This window comes from Biomphalaria glabrata, chromosome 8 (genome assembly GCF_947242115.1).
Source record: "Biomphalaria glabrata chromosome 8, xgBioGlab47.1, whole genome shotgun sequence".
In the NCBI taxonomy this organism is placed as follows: domain Eukaryota; kingdom Metazoa; phylum Mollusca; class Gastropoda; family Planorbidae; genus Biomphalaria; species Biomphalaria glabrata.
This window is the reverse complement of record NC_074718.1, coordinates 40,667,064-40,681,200: the sequence shown is the minus strand read 5'-3', so window position 1 is coordinate 40,681,200 and position 14,137 is coordinate 40,667,064. Positions and strand designations below refer to the sequence as shown.

Genomic DNA, 14,137 nt, shown 5'->3' with positions numbered 1-14,137 from the left:
GAAGGGAGTGTGTTGAAGAGAAAATCACAGTACCATAATGTTCATTGTTTTCTTGTTATTATTTAGTTAGAAAGCATATTCAAATTAGCGAATAATAATTATCTCGTTGACCAGATGATATATGTCTATGGAATATGCAAAAAACTCAAAACTAAGAAAAAAACTGACAAGAATTCTAATGTTGTTAAAAATAGTTTTATTTACTTTTTACTCCGTACCTACCATGAAGAATTATGGATGTATTTTTTTTACATCTATAATTTTCTAGCTTTCTTTAGGAGTTAAACTCATACATATCAATTCATTCTTTAACTGAGCTCAGTTATCTTAGTGGGTGTTTCTGTTTTACTGCATTTCATAACACTCCATTGAGGTAAAGATCGTGAGAACCTTCTATTCTTTAGTGTCAATTTGTGTGTCTGGCATTCTGTTCCTGGCTCACAATCACAGTAGCCGTTTCGTTTGTCAAACGTAAAACAAGTAGCGCCCAGCCGCTTGTATTGAGCACAGACTCCAGGCAGTTCTGTGGCGAAGAGACGAAATGCATACATACAAGAAGGGAAAAAATAGATATATATATAAGAAGGAAATAAATACATACATACAACCAGGAAATAAACAGATACATACAAGAAGGGAATAAATACATACATACAACAAGGAAATAAATACATACATACATACAATAAGGGAATAAATACATACATATAAGAAGGAAATAAATACATACATACAACAAGGAAATAAATACATACATACAAGAAGGAAATAAACAGATACATACAAGAAGGGAATAAATACATACATACAACAAGGAAATAAATAGATACATACAAGAAGGAAATAAATACTTACATACAAGAAGGGAATAAACAGATACATACAAGAAGGGAATAAATACATACATACAACAAGGAAATAAATACATACATACAAGAAGGAAATAAACAGATACATACAAGAAGGGAATAAATACATACATACAACAAGGAAATAAATAGATACATACAAGAAGGAAATAAATACTTACATGAAGGAAATAAATACATACATACAATAAGGGAATAAATACATACATATAAGAAGGAAATAAATACATACATACAAGAAGGAAATAAATACTTACATGAAGGAAATAAATACATACATACAATAAGGGAATAAATACATACATATAAGAAGGAAATAAATACATACATACAAGAAGGAAATAAATACTTACATGAAGGAAATAAATACATACATACAAGAAGGGAATAAATACATACATATAAGAAGGAAATAAATACATACATACAAGAAGGGAATAAATACATACATACAAGAAGGAAATAAATACATACATACAAGAAGAAAATAAATACATACATACAAGAAGGGAATAAATACATACATACAAGAAGGGAATAAATACATACATATAAGAAGGGAATAAATACATACATATAAGAAGGGAATAAATACATACATATAAGAAGGGAATAAATATATACATACAAGAAGGAAATAAATACATACATACAAGATATGTGCCAACGCTTGAGACTATGTCATGAGTTCATGGCGTGAAATAAATTCTATTAATGAATTTTTAAAAACGGCATCTATTATTTGAAAAGGAAATGCTGAAAACTATCGCCTTTGTAAAACTTACTGGGCTTCTCCTGGCCAAAAAAGTCAGCAAATCGCCTGCTCACCACCATAACTTGATTTAACTTTTGGCAGCACTCTCCTGGCTCACATTGGCTGGTCTCATTACAGTTCATACCCACCAAGCCCTCTGCCTGCTGTACAAACTGAAGCACAAGTCGGAAATTAGGTCACAAATACTTAAAGTGTACTATATTTCTTTTCATTTTTGGAGATTTTCGAAATAATAGATAATAATAATCTTTATTATCCATAAATAAATTCGTTTTACAATGTTTGCCTTATAAGATACAGTATAACTATATAAACAAAATATGCATGTGCAATTTTACGTCAGATAGATTAGCTCTATTCATATATGTCAAGGGACATCCATATAGCAAACTTTTAGGGTTATCTTTTGTACGAGATACTGAATTATTGATAATTGATCTATTTCAATAAGCCATCTAACATTGTTTAGCACTTTTCAGCACTGCAAAATCAAATCTGCAAATTTTGTTTTGTTTTTTTTTATTTGCCCATGCTTATTATTATCCATAAAGAAGTTTGTCTTACAATTTTTGCCTTAATAGATACAGTATAACTATAGAAACACAATACGCATTCACTCAAATGTAACGTGAAATGTTTAGGTCAGATAGATTTGTTCTATTCCAATATTTGATTGCAAAGGGAAATCTATAAATATCAAACTTTTTGGGTTGTCTGGTGTACAAAATACTGAATTATTGATAAGCAAACTATTTCAATAAACCATCTAACAATTGTGTAGCACGTTTTAGCACTGTAAAATCAAATATGCAAGCTTGCATGTTGAATTTGTTTTAGGCTAAATATATTTTAACTGGCAACTGGCAACGCCATATCTTTCAATACGGCGTCCTTGACTTTGTCTCATTTCAAAAGTTCAACCATCTTTGTACTTTCTCGGGCTACTATTTGGTCCCATTAAATCGACACCACATTTCTTCATATCGTTTTGATTTCTTTATCTCTATGTAACGATTTAGCTTTTACTGTGCCGGATATACGTATGTAGGAGCACTAGTCAGACTTTGGTAAGATAAGATAATTTTTATTCATCCAATCAAATGGAAATTCAGTTTGACTACAGTTGACAACCTCAGCGTAACTATTGCACAATAACAATATAGATGCAAATACGAACAACATTCACACACGAAACACATATACACACTCACAACCAGCGCTTTATGAATTAGACTTCTATGTACTTCTCGATGACGACAGATGATCTTGTAACACTCTGACCGAAAGTGGGATAAAGGAGTTTTTAAATCTTTCTGATTTAGTCCTAATAGAAAGGAGACGACCACTTCGTTCAGATCTTATGTAACAGTGGTTTAATGGGTGCAGGTTATCTTTAAGAATAGTGAGTGTTTTGGAAAGGCATCATTCATGAAAAAACTCGTCAAGAGATGGTAGCTGTGTTCGAGTGACGTACGATGTTTTTTTTATTTAGTCTATTTAGTCTTTGTGCCAGTGAAGTATTACCATACCAGCAGGTGATGGCAAAGTTAATTAGACTGCTGATGGTTGCTGTATAGAAAAGTTTAATTATATTTTTGTTGATGTTTAATTTCCTTAGCTTTCTGAGATATAAAGACGTTGGTGAATTTTGGTGTAACGGTTTTGACAGTGTTCACTCAGTTTGTTGTTAATGGTTGTGCCTAGGTATTAATATTCTTGCACTTGTTGTACGGTTCGGTTGCGTCACGGATGAATGTGTGTATGTATGTATAATCTATTTTTACATTCTGCGCGAATGACCGGAAGTGTGTTTTGTTGTCAGAAGATGGTCAGACAGAAACCAGCGTATGTGATATGCAGTAAAGCTGATTAAAGTTTATGTGTTTGATCTAGTGGTTTCATTGTTTTATTTCGTTAACTAGAACTGAACCAGGGACACCTAGACGTAGCGAGACCTAAGGTAGATTCTATCGAGTTATAATTAGAAATAGAATAGGAAAGCTGTGACAGGTTGTTTATCTGAATTTCTTCAAGATGGCCTTTATGTTTTCTAAAATCAATTATCATTTCTTTAGTTATCTGAACATTTAAAATTAGAAAGTTATCTATGCATTATTCGTAAAAAGTGTTAATTATTGAATGGTTATTGGGTGTCCTTTCCTTCATTAGGAAAACTTTAATAATGATAATGATCTTGATAATTGATAGACTAATGACATATGACAATACTTATGCTCTTAATGCAATTTCCTTTTCTCTTTTTCTTCCTTTATGATTAGTATGACAATTTGAAAGAAAAAATCATTTGGTGGAGGTCCCCTTATAAGTTTGGGGTCTTGGGTGCCTACACTGTCGTCAATCCGGCTCTGCTTGTGGCACTTACTGCCTGTGTACATGTAGGGATTGAATCTCTTTACTTGTGATTATTCTTTCAGTAATTGTTATGCTGTCAGGTATTCAAATCACGCAATGAACACAGAGAAGGAATACATTTTAAACGTTAGTAAGTAATTACCATTGGTCTTCAGATTGGGTGATCAGAAAACAAAAATTAAACTGAAAAGCAACTTTCAAAATTTGATTAATTTCCAGCTAGATCTTAGTTGTTTCACAAAATGTCATTAAAAATAATGCAATTATATCCAATATACTCTGCACTATACTAGTCCATATACTTTATACTAAAAAAGTCAACACTTACGCAGACAGCAAGACACAAAAATATCAGAAATATGGTTGTCATAGTGAATTTTCCAAACATCTCTTACTGAAGATCTTTAGATTGAAGACTTGAATGCCAAGCCGAGTCGCTTTATTTATCTAGACCGAGTAATTATGTTTTAATGACAGTCCCACCGATCGGACCGTTTTCAAATACCGGATATTCTCACGAGACTCGGTTATAATCCTTCGTATTTCGTTCGTTATCAAATCAGTTTCATGTCTTCTGTTGTTGAGACGTAGGCTGGCTGAGGGCGTTAACTCGTTCTAATTATACACAACAAACCTCATCATTGTTAGTTATTTGAGCCCTGTAGATATTGATACATCGTCACTTACTTAAAGACACTTATTAAGTACTTCCATGACATTATATGTAAATATTCCTAACTGAAAATAAAACTTGTTATTAAGATGACCTCCCTATGTTCAATGCTGTTTATTAATTTAGAATGAAAACCCATAATGTTAAGAAAACCGTTGAAACAATGGGAAGAATAATACTTACCTCCACTTCTCTATTTTACCTCCCTTTTTCTTCTTGCCTCGATTAAGACACATTGATATCATTGCTATCTACTACTAAGGGACCCACAATGACCTCTTCAATTTTCCTAACACTACACAGGAACAGATGACCTGTAAAATCGCAAGGTCTGAAAAGGCTACTTATCACTTGTTCTGACTGCGTTGCATAATGTATCTCTCCTTGATCAGTGTTTCCCAAAGTGTGGTACGTGCTGGTACGAACCTCGCCGAGAGCTAAAGACACGAAGCTGTCTTAGAAACAAAGATGGGAAAGGAAGGCTGCCCTATTAGATAGCCCTAGAAAACAAGGACATTCGGATTCACTATGGAAAACTTGGACGGTCCGAAATCGCCTTTTTAGTCACATCCGATTCTGTACAGAAAATTTGAAAAATGCTTTTTTAAAAAAAGCTTATATTAAGTGTAGTTGTATCAATTAGTTTGGATCAGTCATGTAATTAAATTTGTAATAGATCTAGACTAACAATAATAAATCTGTGCGATTTGAAATATTTGTACCAATTCTTTTTGTTAAGCGCAATAACATGCTTTAAGCTTTCTCACTACGCTATGATCCTATCACCTGTCTGGACTAGTTAGCATGGGAGGGAGAAGAGAGAAGGGGGTATCTGAATATTACCGTCATTGCTTTTTAAGGATTGGAAAGAACATTTGGCGTATATGAAGCTACTATGTCTCTTTTAAAATAGAAGTTTTATAGTTACCTCTTGTAAGTTTTAAACTTTAAAGCACTGTTGGTTCCAGGGTCACTCTTTTTTTTAAAAAACAAAAGATTTTTGTTCGCTTTTTTTAAAGCAATTTTAATGCATAATTTCATAATTTCATTAACAAAATTTTGAGTTCTCATTTCTTCTTCCTTTTTTTTTTTTTTTTTTTTTGACGCGGTCATTACTTAATAACAACAAATAGGGGAATCTTTTTTTTTTTTGTAAGGTAAAAGGGGTTATCTATTATCGTGCGGTTGTGTGTGTAAACATTAATCCACTCTGTAGCATAAGATAAAAAAAAAAAGAATTTCTCATGTAATCATAGTCATGAATCTGGCTCCACGGATATCTTGCTACTCTAGGCTTATAAGTGTGTGTGTGTGGTAGTGAGTGTGTGTCCATCATCCAAATATGTGTGTGTGTGTGGTAGTGAGTATGTGTCCATCATCCAAATATGTGTGTGTGTGTCGTCGAAAATTACCCCAACTTTAAATCCGCATTTCTTACGCTCAAAAGCGGGAACAAACAAAATTATTGTAATAATATCCCCACAGAGAGTAAGAATGACAACTCTGTGTCTTACCAATCCATTTACTAGGTAACCTCCCTTTAATTACAGAATGTGAAAATTACAACTTTAGGAGTTAAACTCATACATATCGATTCATTCTTTAACTGAGCTCAGTTATCTTAGTGGGTGTTTCTGTTTTACTGCATTTCATAACACTCCATTGAGGTAAAGATCGTGAGAACCTTCTATTCTTTAGTGTCAATTTGTGTGTCTGGCATTCTGTTCCTGGCTCACAACCACAATAGCCGTTTCGTTTGTCAAACGTAATACAAGTATATACATACAAGAAGGGAATAAATGCATACATACAAGAAGGGAATAAATGCATACATACAAGAAGGGAATAAATGCATACATACAAGAAGGGAATAAATGCATACATACAAGAAGGGAATAAATACATACATACAAGAAGGGAATAAATGCATACATACAAGAAGGGAATAAATGCATACATACAAGAAGGGAATAAATGCATACATACAAGAAGGGAATAAATGCATACATACAAGAAGGGAATAAATACATACATACAAGAAGGGAATAAATGCATACATACAAGAAGGGAATAAATGCATACATACAAGAAGGGAATAAATGCATACATACAAGAAGGGAATAAATACACACAAGAAGGAAAAAAATACATACATACAAGAAGGGAATAAATACATACATACAAGAAGGAAATACAACTATAGGATCTGCCATGAAATAATGTGTATGTAACGATTGTATTGCATGGATTAACATAACAGTGTGATTGTCGATCCTCTGTAATGGGTACGTCTGTGTTTTTCTTAACTTTGACATGTTTGTCATGTCAATGTGTGTGTTTGTGTGTGTATGTGTGTGTGTGTCTATATGTATCTGTAACAGTGTGTGCATTTCTGAATATCTCCCCATATAGATATAGATAATATTTATAATATTAATTTATGCTATCGATTAAAATCTAAATCAGAAGTGATGCTAAGGGATTTAATAATTTGTAGATTTACTCCTTACACCATAATCTACCTTACTTTTAAAATCTTTTTAATGCACGGATTGGATCTATGGGAATTTATTTACATTCTCTAACATAGAAGTTCTCAAGTATTTAATTACTTTTTGGAAAAGGAAAAAAAGAACAGAACCATGACGTTCATTGTTTTCTTTGTATTATTTATTTTAAAAACATATTCAAATTAGCTAATAATAATTATTTATCTCGTTAACCAGAGTATATGTCTATGGAATATGCAAAAAACTCAAAACCAAGAAAAAAACTGACAAGAATTCTAATTTCAAAATACTTTTATTTACTTTTGGCTATGACGTACACGGGAAAGAATTATGGATTTTTAGATAATCTGTATCTTAGTAGCTTTCATTGCGATTTTAATTCTTATATATTTAACAGTGCTCAGGTGTCTTAGTGGTTGTTTCTGTTTTACTGCATTTCATAACAATCCCGGGAGGTAAAGATCGTGAGAACCTTCTTTTCTTTAGTGTCACTTTGTGTTCCTGGCATTCTGTTCCTGGCTCACAACTACAATAGCCGTTTGGTTTGTCAAACGGATCACAAGGAGCGCCCAGCCGCTTGTATTGAGCACAGACTCCAGGCAGTTCTGTGGCGAAGAGGCGAAATGCATACATACAAGAAGGGAATAAATGCATACATACAACAAGGAAATAAATACATACATACAACAAGGAAAGAAATACATACATACAACAAGGAAATAAATACATACATACAACAAGGAAATAAATACATACATACAAGAAGGAAATAAATACATATATACAAGAAGGGAATAAATACATACATACAACAAGGACATAAATACATACATACAAGAAGGAAATAAATATATACATACAAGAAGGAAATAAATATATACATACAAGAAGGAAATACATACATACAAGAAGGGAATACATACATACAAGTAGGAAATACATACATACAAGAAGGAAATACATACATACAAGAAGGGAATACATACATACAAGAAGGAAATACATATATACAAGAAGGAAATACATATATACAAGAAGGAAATACATATATACATACATAGGAAGTTTGAGACTATGTCACGAGTCACGAGTGCAGGACGTTTGAGACTATGTCACGAGTGCAGGAAGTTTGAGACTATGTCACGAGTGCAGGACGTTTGAGACTATGTCACGAGTGCAGGACGTTTGAGACTATGTCACGAGTGCAGGACGTTTGAGACTATCTCACAAGTGCAGGACGTTTGAGACTATGTCACGAGTGCAGGAAGTTTGAGACTATGTCACGAGTGCAGGAAGTTTGAGACTATGTCACGAGTGCAGGAAGTTTGAGACTATGTCACGAGTGCAGGACGTTTGAGAATATGTCACGAGTGCAGGACGTTTGAGACTATGTCACGAGTGCAGGACGTTTGAGACTATGTCACGAGTGCAGGACGTTTGAGACTATGTCACGAGTGCAGGAAGTTTGAGAATATGTCACGAGTGCAGGACGTTTGAGATTATGTCACGAGTGCAGGACGTTTGAGACTATGTCACGAGTGCAGGACGTTTGAGACTATGTCACGAGTGCAGGAAGTTTGAGACTATGTCACGAGTGCAGGAAGTTTGAGACTATGTCACGAGTGCAGGAAGTTTGAGAATATGTCACGAGTGCAGGAAGTTTGGGACTATGTCACGAGTGCAGGAAGTTTGAGAATATGTCACGAGTGCAGGAAGTTTGAGACTATGTCACAAGTGCAGGAAGTTTGAGACTATGTCACGAGTGCAGGACGTTTGAGACTATGTCACGAGTGCAGGACGTTTGAGACTATGTCACGAGTGCAGGAAGTTTGAGACTATGTCACGAGTGCAGGAAGTTTGAGACTATGTCACAAGTGCAGGAAGTTTGAGACTATGTCACGAGTGCAGGAAGTTTGAGACTATGTCACGAGTGCAGGACGTTTGAGACTATGTCACGAGTGCAGGAAGTTTGAGACTATGTCACGAGTGCAGGAAGTTTGAGACTATGTCACAAGTGCAGGAAGTTTGAGACTATGTCACGAGTGCAGGAAGTTTGAGACTATGTCAGGAGTGAAGGACGTTTGAGACTATGTCACGAATGCAGGGAGTGAAATGAACTCTATTATTGAATTTTTAAAACATTGCATCTATTATTTGAAAGAAAATGCTGAAAACTATTGCTTTTTAAAACTTACTGGGATTGTCATCGTAGATGTCAGCATCTCGTCTGCTCACTATTGGATATAGACGTGACTTCTGGCAGCACTCTCCTTGCTCACATTGGCTGATCTCATTACAGTTCATACCCACCGAGCCCTCTGCCTGCTGTACAAACTGAAACACAAGTAGGAAATAAGGTCACAAATACTTATAGTGTACTAGATTTTTTTAAAATCATTATTGGAGATTTTCGAAATAATAAATAACAATAATCTTTATTACCCATAAAGAAGTTTGTCTTACAATGTTTGCATTCAAACTTTTAGGGTTACTGGAGGAAATGCTCCCGTCGCCTCAACGTGGCACCTCCTTTGAAACGTCCGCCCGGAGAAGCAGAAAGGCCAAGAACGAGAGCAAACATGACTCCCGGTGAGCTACCACTGTATGCTCTAGCGAGTGTACTTCCACGAGGTGGGGATGTGAGAAAGGCTTGCTAACCAGTCCGAGACCCCCATTGCTTCGTTCCCCAACGGGGTCTATACGGGCGGTGATGATTCCCCCCACGGGGTCAGTGGGACAGTATAGACATATGGAAGGCTCCCTTGGGCTCGGTCTCCGGCCTCGCATGTGTCGGGGGAACCCTTGCAGTTGGCTCGAGGGACCGTGTCCCACGACCAGACGGGTGTGTTTAAATGATCATCTTGTCGCAGGGGGGACTCCCGGGTCACATGGTTCATAAAAGGGATGTAAGTCATCTCGAACCATATATGGACATCTCTACAGTGCACGAGATACTCAATTATTGTTAAGCGAACTCTTTCAATAGACCATCTTATAATTGTTTAGCACTTTTCAGCACTGTCAAATCAAATCTGCAAGCTTACTTGTGCTTGTAAAATTAGAATATAGGCCAAATATACTTTAACTGGCAACTGGCAATGCCGTATCTTTCAATACGGCGTCCTTGACTTTGTCTCACTTCAAAAGCAAAGTTGCAATTATACATAAAACACTGAACCATAATCTTCAAATACAAAAACAAAATTTAATAAAATACCCAGAAAGACACAAAGATACAGACACATTTCTCGTTCCATATGCTAGGACAAATTTGTACAAATGCTCCTTCTTCCCTAGTGCTATTAGAGCATGGAATGGGTTGCCTGAGCTAGCTACACTGTCGTCAATCCGGTTCTGGTTGTATCACTTACTACCTGTGAATATGTAGGGCTTGAATCTCTTTACTTGTGATTATTGTTTCAGTAATTGTTCGGGTTTGTGCTGTCAGGTACCCACAGAGGAGGAATACATTGTAATGGTCACTACCGTAGGTTACAATTATTTTTTTTTTCGAATAGGGTGACCAGAAAAAGAAATTAAACTTAAAAGCAACTTTTCAAAGTTGATTAATTTCCAACTAGATCATAGTTGTTTCACAAAATATTGGTAAAAATAATGTAATTATATCCAATACACTTTACACTATACTAGTCTATACACATTATAAGTCAACACTTACGCAAGCAGCAAGACACAAAAATGTCAGAAGTATGGTTGTCATAGTAAATTTCCCAAACATCTCTTACTGAAAATTTGAACAGCAGAAACTTGAATGCCAAGCCGAGTTGCTTTATTTATCTAGACTGAGTAGTTATGTTTTAATGACAGACTCAACGAGACGTAGTCTGGCTGAGGGCGTTAGCTCGTGCTAATTATACACAACAAATCTCATCATTGTTATTTATTGGAGCCTTGTAGATAGTGATGCATCATTACCTACTTAAAGACACGTATTAAGTACTTCCATGACATTATATGTAAATATTACAAACTGAAAAAAAAACTTGTTTTTAAGATGATCTCCCTTTGCTCAATGCTGTTTTGTTCTATCTTAATAGACAAATCACAATGGTAAGAAAACTGTTGAGATAGTGGGAAGAATAACACTTACCTCCACTTCTGATTGCGTTGCATAATGTGTATCTTCTTGGTCGGTGTTTCCCAAAGTGCAGGAAGACGTCGATGGGTTACGCTTCGTTCGCTTCATTAATTATGCTGATTTTTGTTTTAAATACCCATATATTATGTTCTGTTCATAAATTAAAGTTTGGTCTGGGGAGGAGGCAAGGGGTGCTCAGCATTGTAAAAATTATAACAGGGGTACACAGAGGTCAAAGGTTTGAGAAACACTGTCCCAGATGGATCGTGTCTCCAAACAGGGAAGTTTATAAACTGGCCAATACTCACAGTGTCTATGCTCTTTTGATTCTACGTTGGCTTGGACATGTCATTCTAACGGACACCCAAAATCAACCTACTGAGATTGTCTGCAAGCCAGGCATCAATGAAAATATGTGGAAGGAACTCGTGCAAGATTGGAGACAGCTTGAAGACAGACAGCTACGTGGTGGTACGAACCTCGCCGAGAGCTAAAGACATGAAGCTGCTTTAGAAACAAGGATGGAAAAGAAAGCTGCCCTATTAGATAGCCCTGGAAAACAGGGACATTCAGAATCACTGTGGAAAACTTGGACGGTCCGAAATCGCCTTTTTAGTCACATCTCATTCTGTACGGAAAATGTGAAAAATGCTTTATAGAGAAACATAGCTTATATTAAGTGAGGTTGTCTGTAAAGTTTGGACCAGCCATTGATTAAATTTGTGATAGATCTGGTCATCTGGTCTAACAATAATAAATCTGTGCGGTTGGAAATATTTGTAACAATAGTTTGTTTTTTTAACGCTTGTCTGGACCAGTGGGCAAGTGGGGGGAGCGGAGAGAGGGAGTGTGCTATTATTACTGCGATTGCTTTTTAAAGTGGGTAGCCAATGGGTTTTATGTTTCACTGGCGAACTTTCGAAAATAGAAGGTTTTATAGTTACCAATTGTGGGTTTCAAGCTTTAAAGCACTGTTGGTACCAGGGTCACTTTTCTTTTAAAATTGATATTTCTTCGCTTTTTCTTTTTTTTTTTAAGGTAATAGAGGTCATCTATTATTGTGCGTGTGTGTGTGTAAGGATAAATCCTCTGAGTAGCATAACATTAAAAAAAAATGTATTCATTAGTCATGAATCTGGCTGCAAGGATATCTTGCTACTCTACTGTAGGCCTATTTGTGTATGTTTTAAGTGAGCATAAATGTGTGTGTGGCAGTAAGTATGTGTCCAATACTGACCATCATCCAAGTATATGTGTGTGTGTGTGTGTGTATTCTGGAAAATTACCCCAACTTTAAATCCTCATTTCTTATGCTTAAAAGAAGGGGAAAAAATTGTACTAATATTCCCACGGAGAGTAAGAATGACAACTCGGTGTCTTACTAATCCATTTACTAGGTAACCTCCCTTTAATTATAGGTTTGACAAAGTAAACATGAGAACTATAATATCTGTCATCAAATGTTAATCATGTACGTCATAGTAACGATTGTGATGCAGGGATTGCCATATTGGTGTCAATGTTTTGATCCACTGTTTGTACTTGATACGTCTGTGATTTTTCTGAACTTTGACATGTTTGTCATGTGAACGTGTGTGTTTGTGTGTGTAGGTCTATATGTGCGTGTCTATATCTATCTGTGACAGTGTGTGTCTTTGTGTCGTGTGTCTCTGCGTGTCTGCATATCTTTCCATATATATATATATAACTAGTCGACCCACGGCGTACCATACGCCGCTTTTTTGCAGGGCAGACATTAGGCCACTGAAACCTATGCCACCGCTGTGGGCCCCGCACTTTCATAAGACCCGCGCTAATTCTAGGTGTAAATTATTAAATTAAAACCATTGTATTACTTATAACTGATTTCCCGCCGCTTCTGATTTACCAGGGGCTCCTGGAAATCTCGTGAAATTGCAAAAAATTACGGAAAAGTCCTGTAAATCTTCGGAAATTGTTAAAATCTTTTGAAAACATACGAATCTCCTGAAATATATAGAGAAAAAGTGTCATTTTGGGGTGTCATTCAATATGGAAAACGCAAGTTCTACGCATTATGCAATACACGTAATTGTGTAATCTGGTAAAAGAAGCTTCTCGCACCTCAGACTAATGAAGAATTACTTGAGGTCAACAATTCTCGCAGATAAATTGAAATATTTGGTAATTTTTGCTATTGAGCGTGATCTATGTAGGAAATAGAATTTTTATGATATACTGTATTACTTCGCTACACTCAAGGCTCGTAAAGTAATTCTGTACGTAGTAAAAAATGAATAAAATGCTAAGACGAATTTAGTTTCACATTATCCGTTTATCCTAAACTGGGACACGCGAAGGCCGTTTCGCATAGGGCTCCACATTGGTTAAGTCTAGCCCTACTGTTTAGTGACGGGTGAATACAGAATAAATTACTTGTTCCTCCCCCCCCCCCCTTTTTTTCGCCGCTAAAGTTACGTGAGGTAGAAATAAATAAAAGAGGGATCTTTCCATGACTTCCTAGTCAAAATGGTTAAGTCCGGCACTGCTATTTAGTGACGGGTGAATACAACTTGTTCTCCCCCCCCCCTTTTTTTTTTCTCGTGCAGTAACTCTAGTACGGATTGCAGAAATAAAAAAAAAAAAGATCTTTCCTTTACTTCTTGGTATCCGAACTGTTGAGCCATGAAGAGAACCATATAACTGGATAGATATTTATAATATTAATTTATGATATCGATTAAAATCTATATCAGAAGCGATGCTATGGGATTTAATAATTAGTAGATTGATTTACCCCCCTTATTTTACGAGTCCTGTTCCGAACAAAAAAAAAAATATTTTAGTAAAGAATTTATG

General features: G+C 35.6%; 3 protein-coding genes across 3 annotated transcripts in view; 1 reads left to right on the top strand and 2 right to left on the bottom strand.

The window, feature by feature from the left end:
* Window positions 1-14,137, top strand: part of LOC106057354 (gamma-aminobutyric acid receptor subunit beta) — a 220,201-nt gene that overhangs the window by 129,511 nt on the left and 76,553 nt on the right. The gene's annotated exons all lie outside the window — the stretch shown is intronic.
* LOC129927689 (uncharacterized) lies at window positions 190-4,778 on the bottom strand. The gene is made up of 3 exons (XM_056037849.1): window positions 4,346-4,778; window positions 1,655-1,796; window positions 190-523 (listed from the first exon to the last, which is right to left on the bottom strand). The coding sequence occupies exons 1-3, from the start codon at window positions 4,403-4,405 to the stop codon at window positions 309-311; spliced, it is 417 nt and encodes a 138-aa protein (XP_055893824.1). The 5' UTR covers window positions 4,406-4,778; the 3' UTR covers window positions 190-308.
* Window positions 7,492-11,068, bottom strand: LOC106078492 (uncharacterized). The gene is made up of 3 exons (XM_056037850.1): window positions 10,880-11,068; window positions 9,396-9,534; window positions 7,492-7,805 (listed from the first exon to the last, which is right to left on the bottom strand). Exons 1-3 carry the CDS (start codon window positions 10,937-10,939, stop codon window positions 7,591-7,593), a joined length of 414 nt encoding a protein of 137 aa, XP_055893825.1. The 5' UTR covers window positions 10,940-11,068; the 3' UTR covers window positions 7,492-7,590.

Bases quoted from the DNA above. Each gene is read 5' to 3' on its own strand.
- LOC129927689 (XM_056037849.1), bottom strand. From the start codon at position 4,405: ATGTTTGGAAAATTCACTATGACAACCATATTTCTGATATTTTTGTGT. The intron at 1,797-4,345 runs GTAAGTGTTGAC...CTTGTGCTTCAG, and splicing joins TTTTGTGTCTTGCTGTCTGC to TTTGTACAGCAGGCAGAGGG. The intron at 524-1,654 runs GTAAGTTTTACA...TCTTCGCCACAG, and splicing joins TTTTGGCCAGGAGAAGCCCA to AACTGCCTGGAGTCTGTGCT.
- LOC106078492 (XM_056037850.1), bottom strand. From the start codon at position 10,939: ATGTTTGGGAAATTTACTATGACAACCATACTTCTGACATTTTTGTGT. The intron at 9,535-10,879 runs GTAAGTGTTGAC...CTTGTGTTTCAG, and splicing joins TTTTGTGTCTTGCTGCTTGC to TTTGTACAGCAGGCAGAGGG. The intron at 7,806-9,395 runs GTAAGTTTTAAA...TCTTCGCCACAG, and splicing joins CATCTACGATGACAATCCCA to AACTGCCTGGAGTCTGTGCT.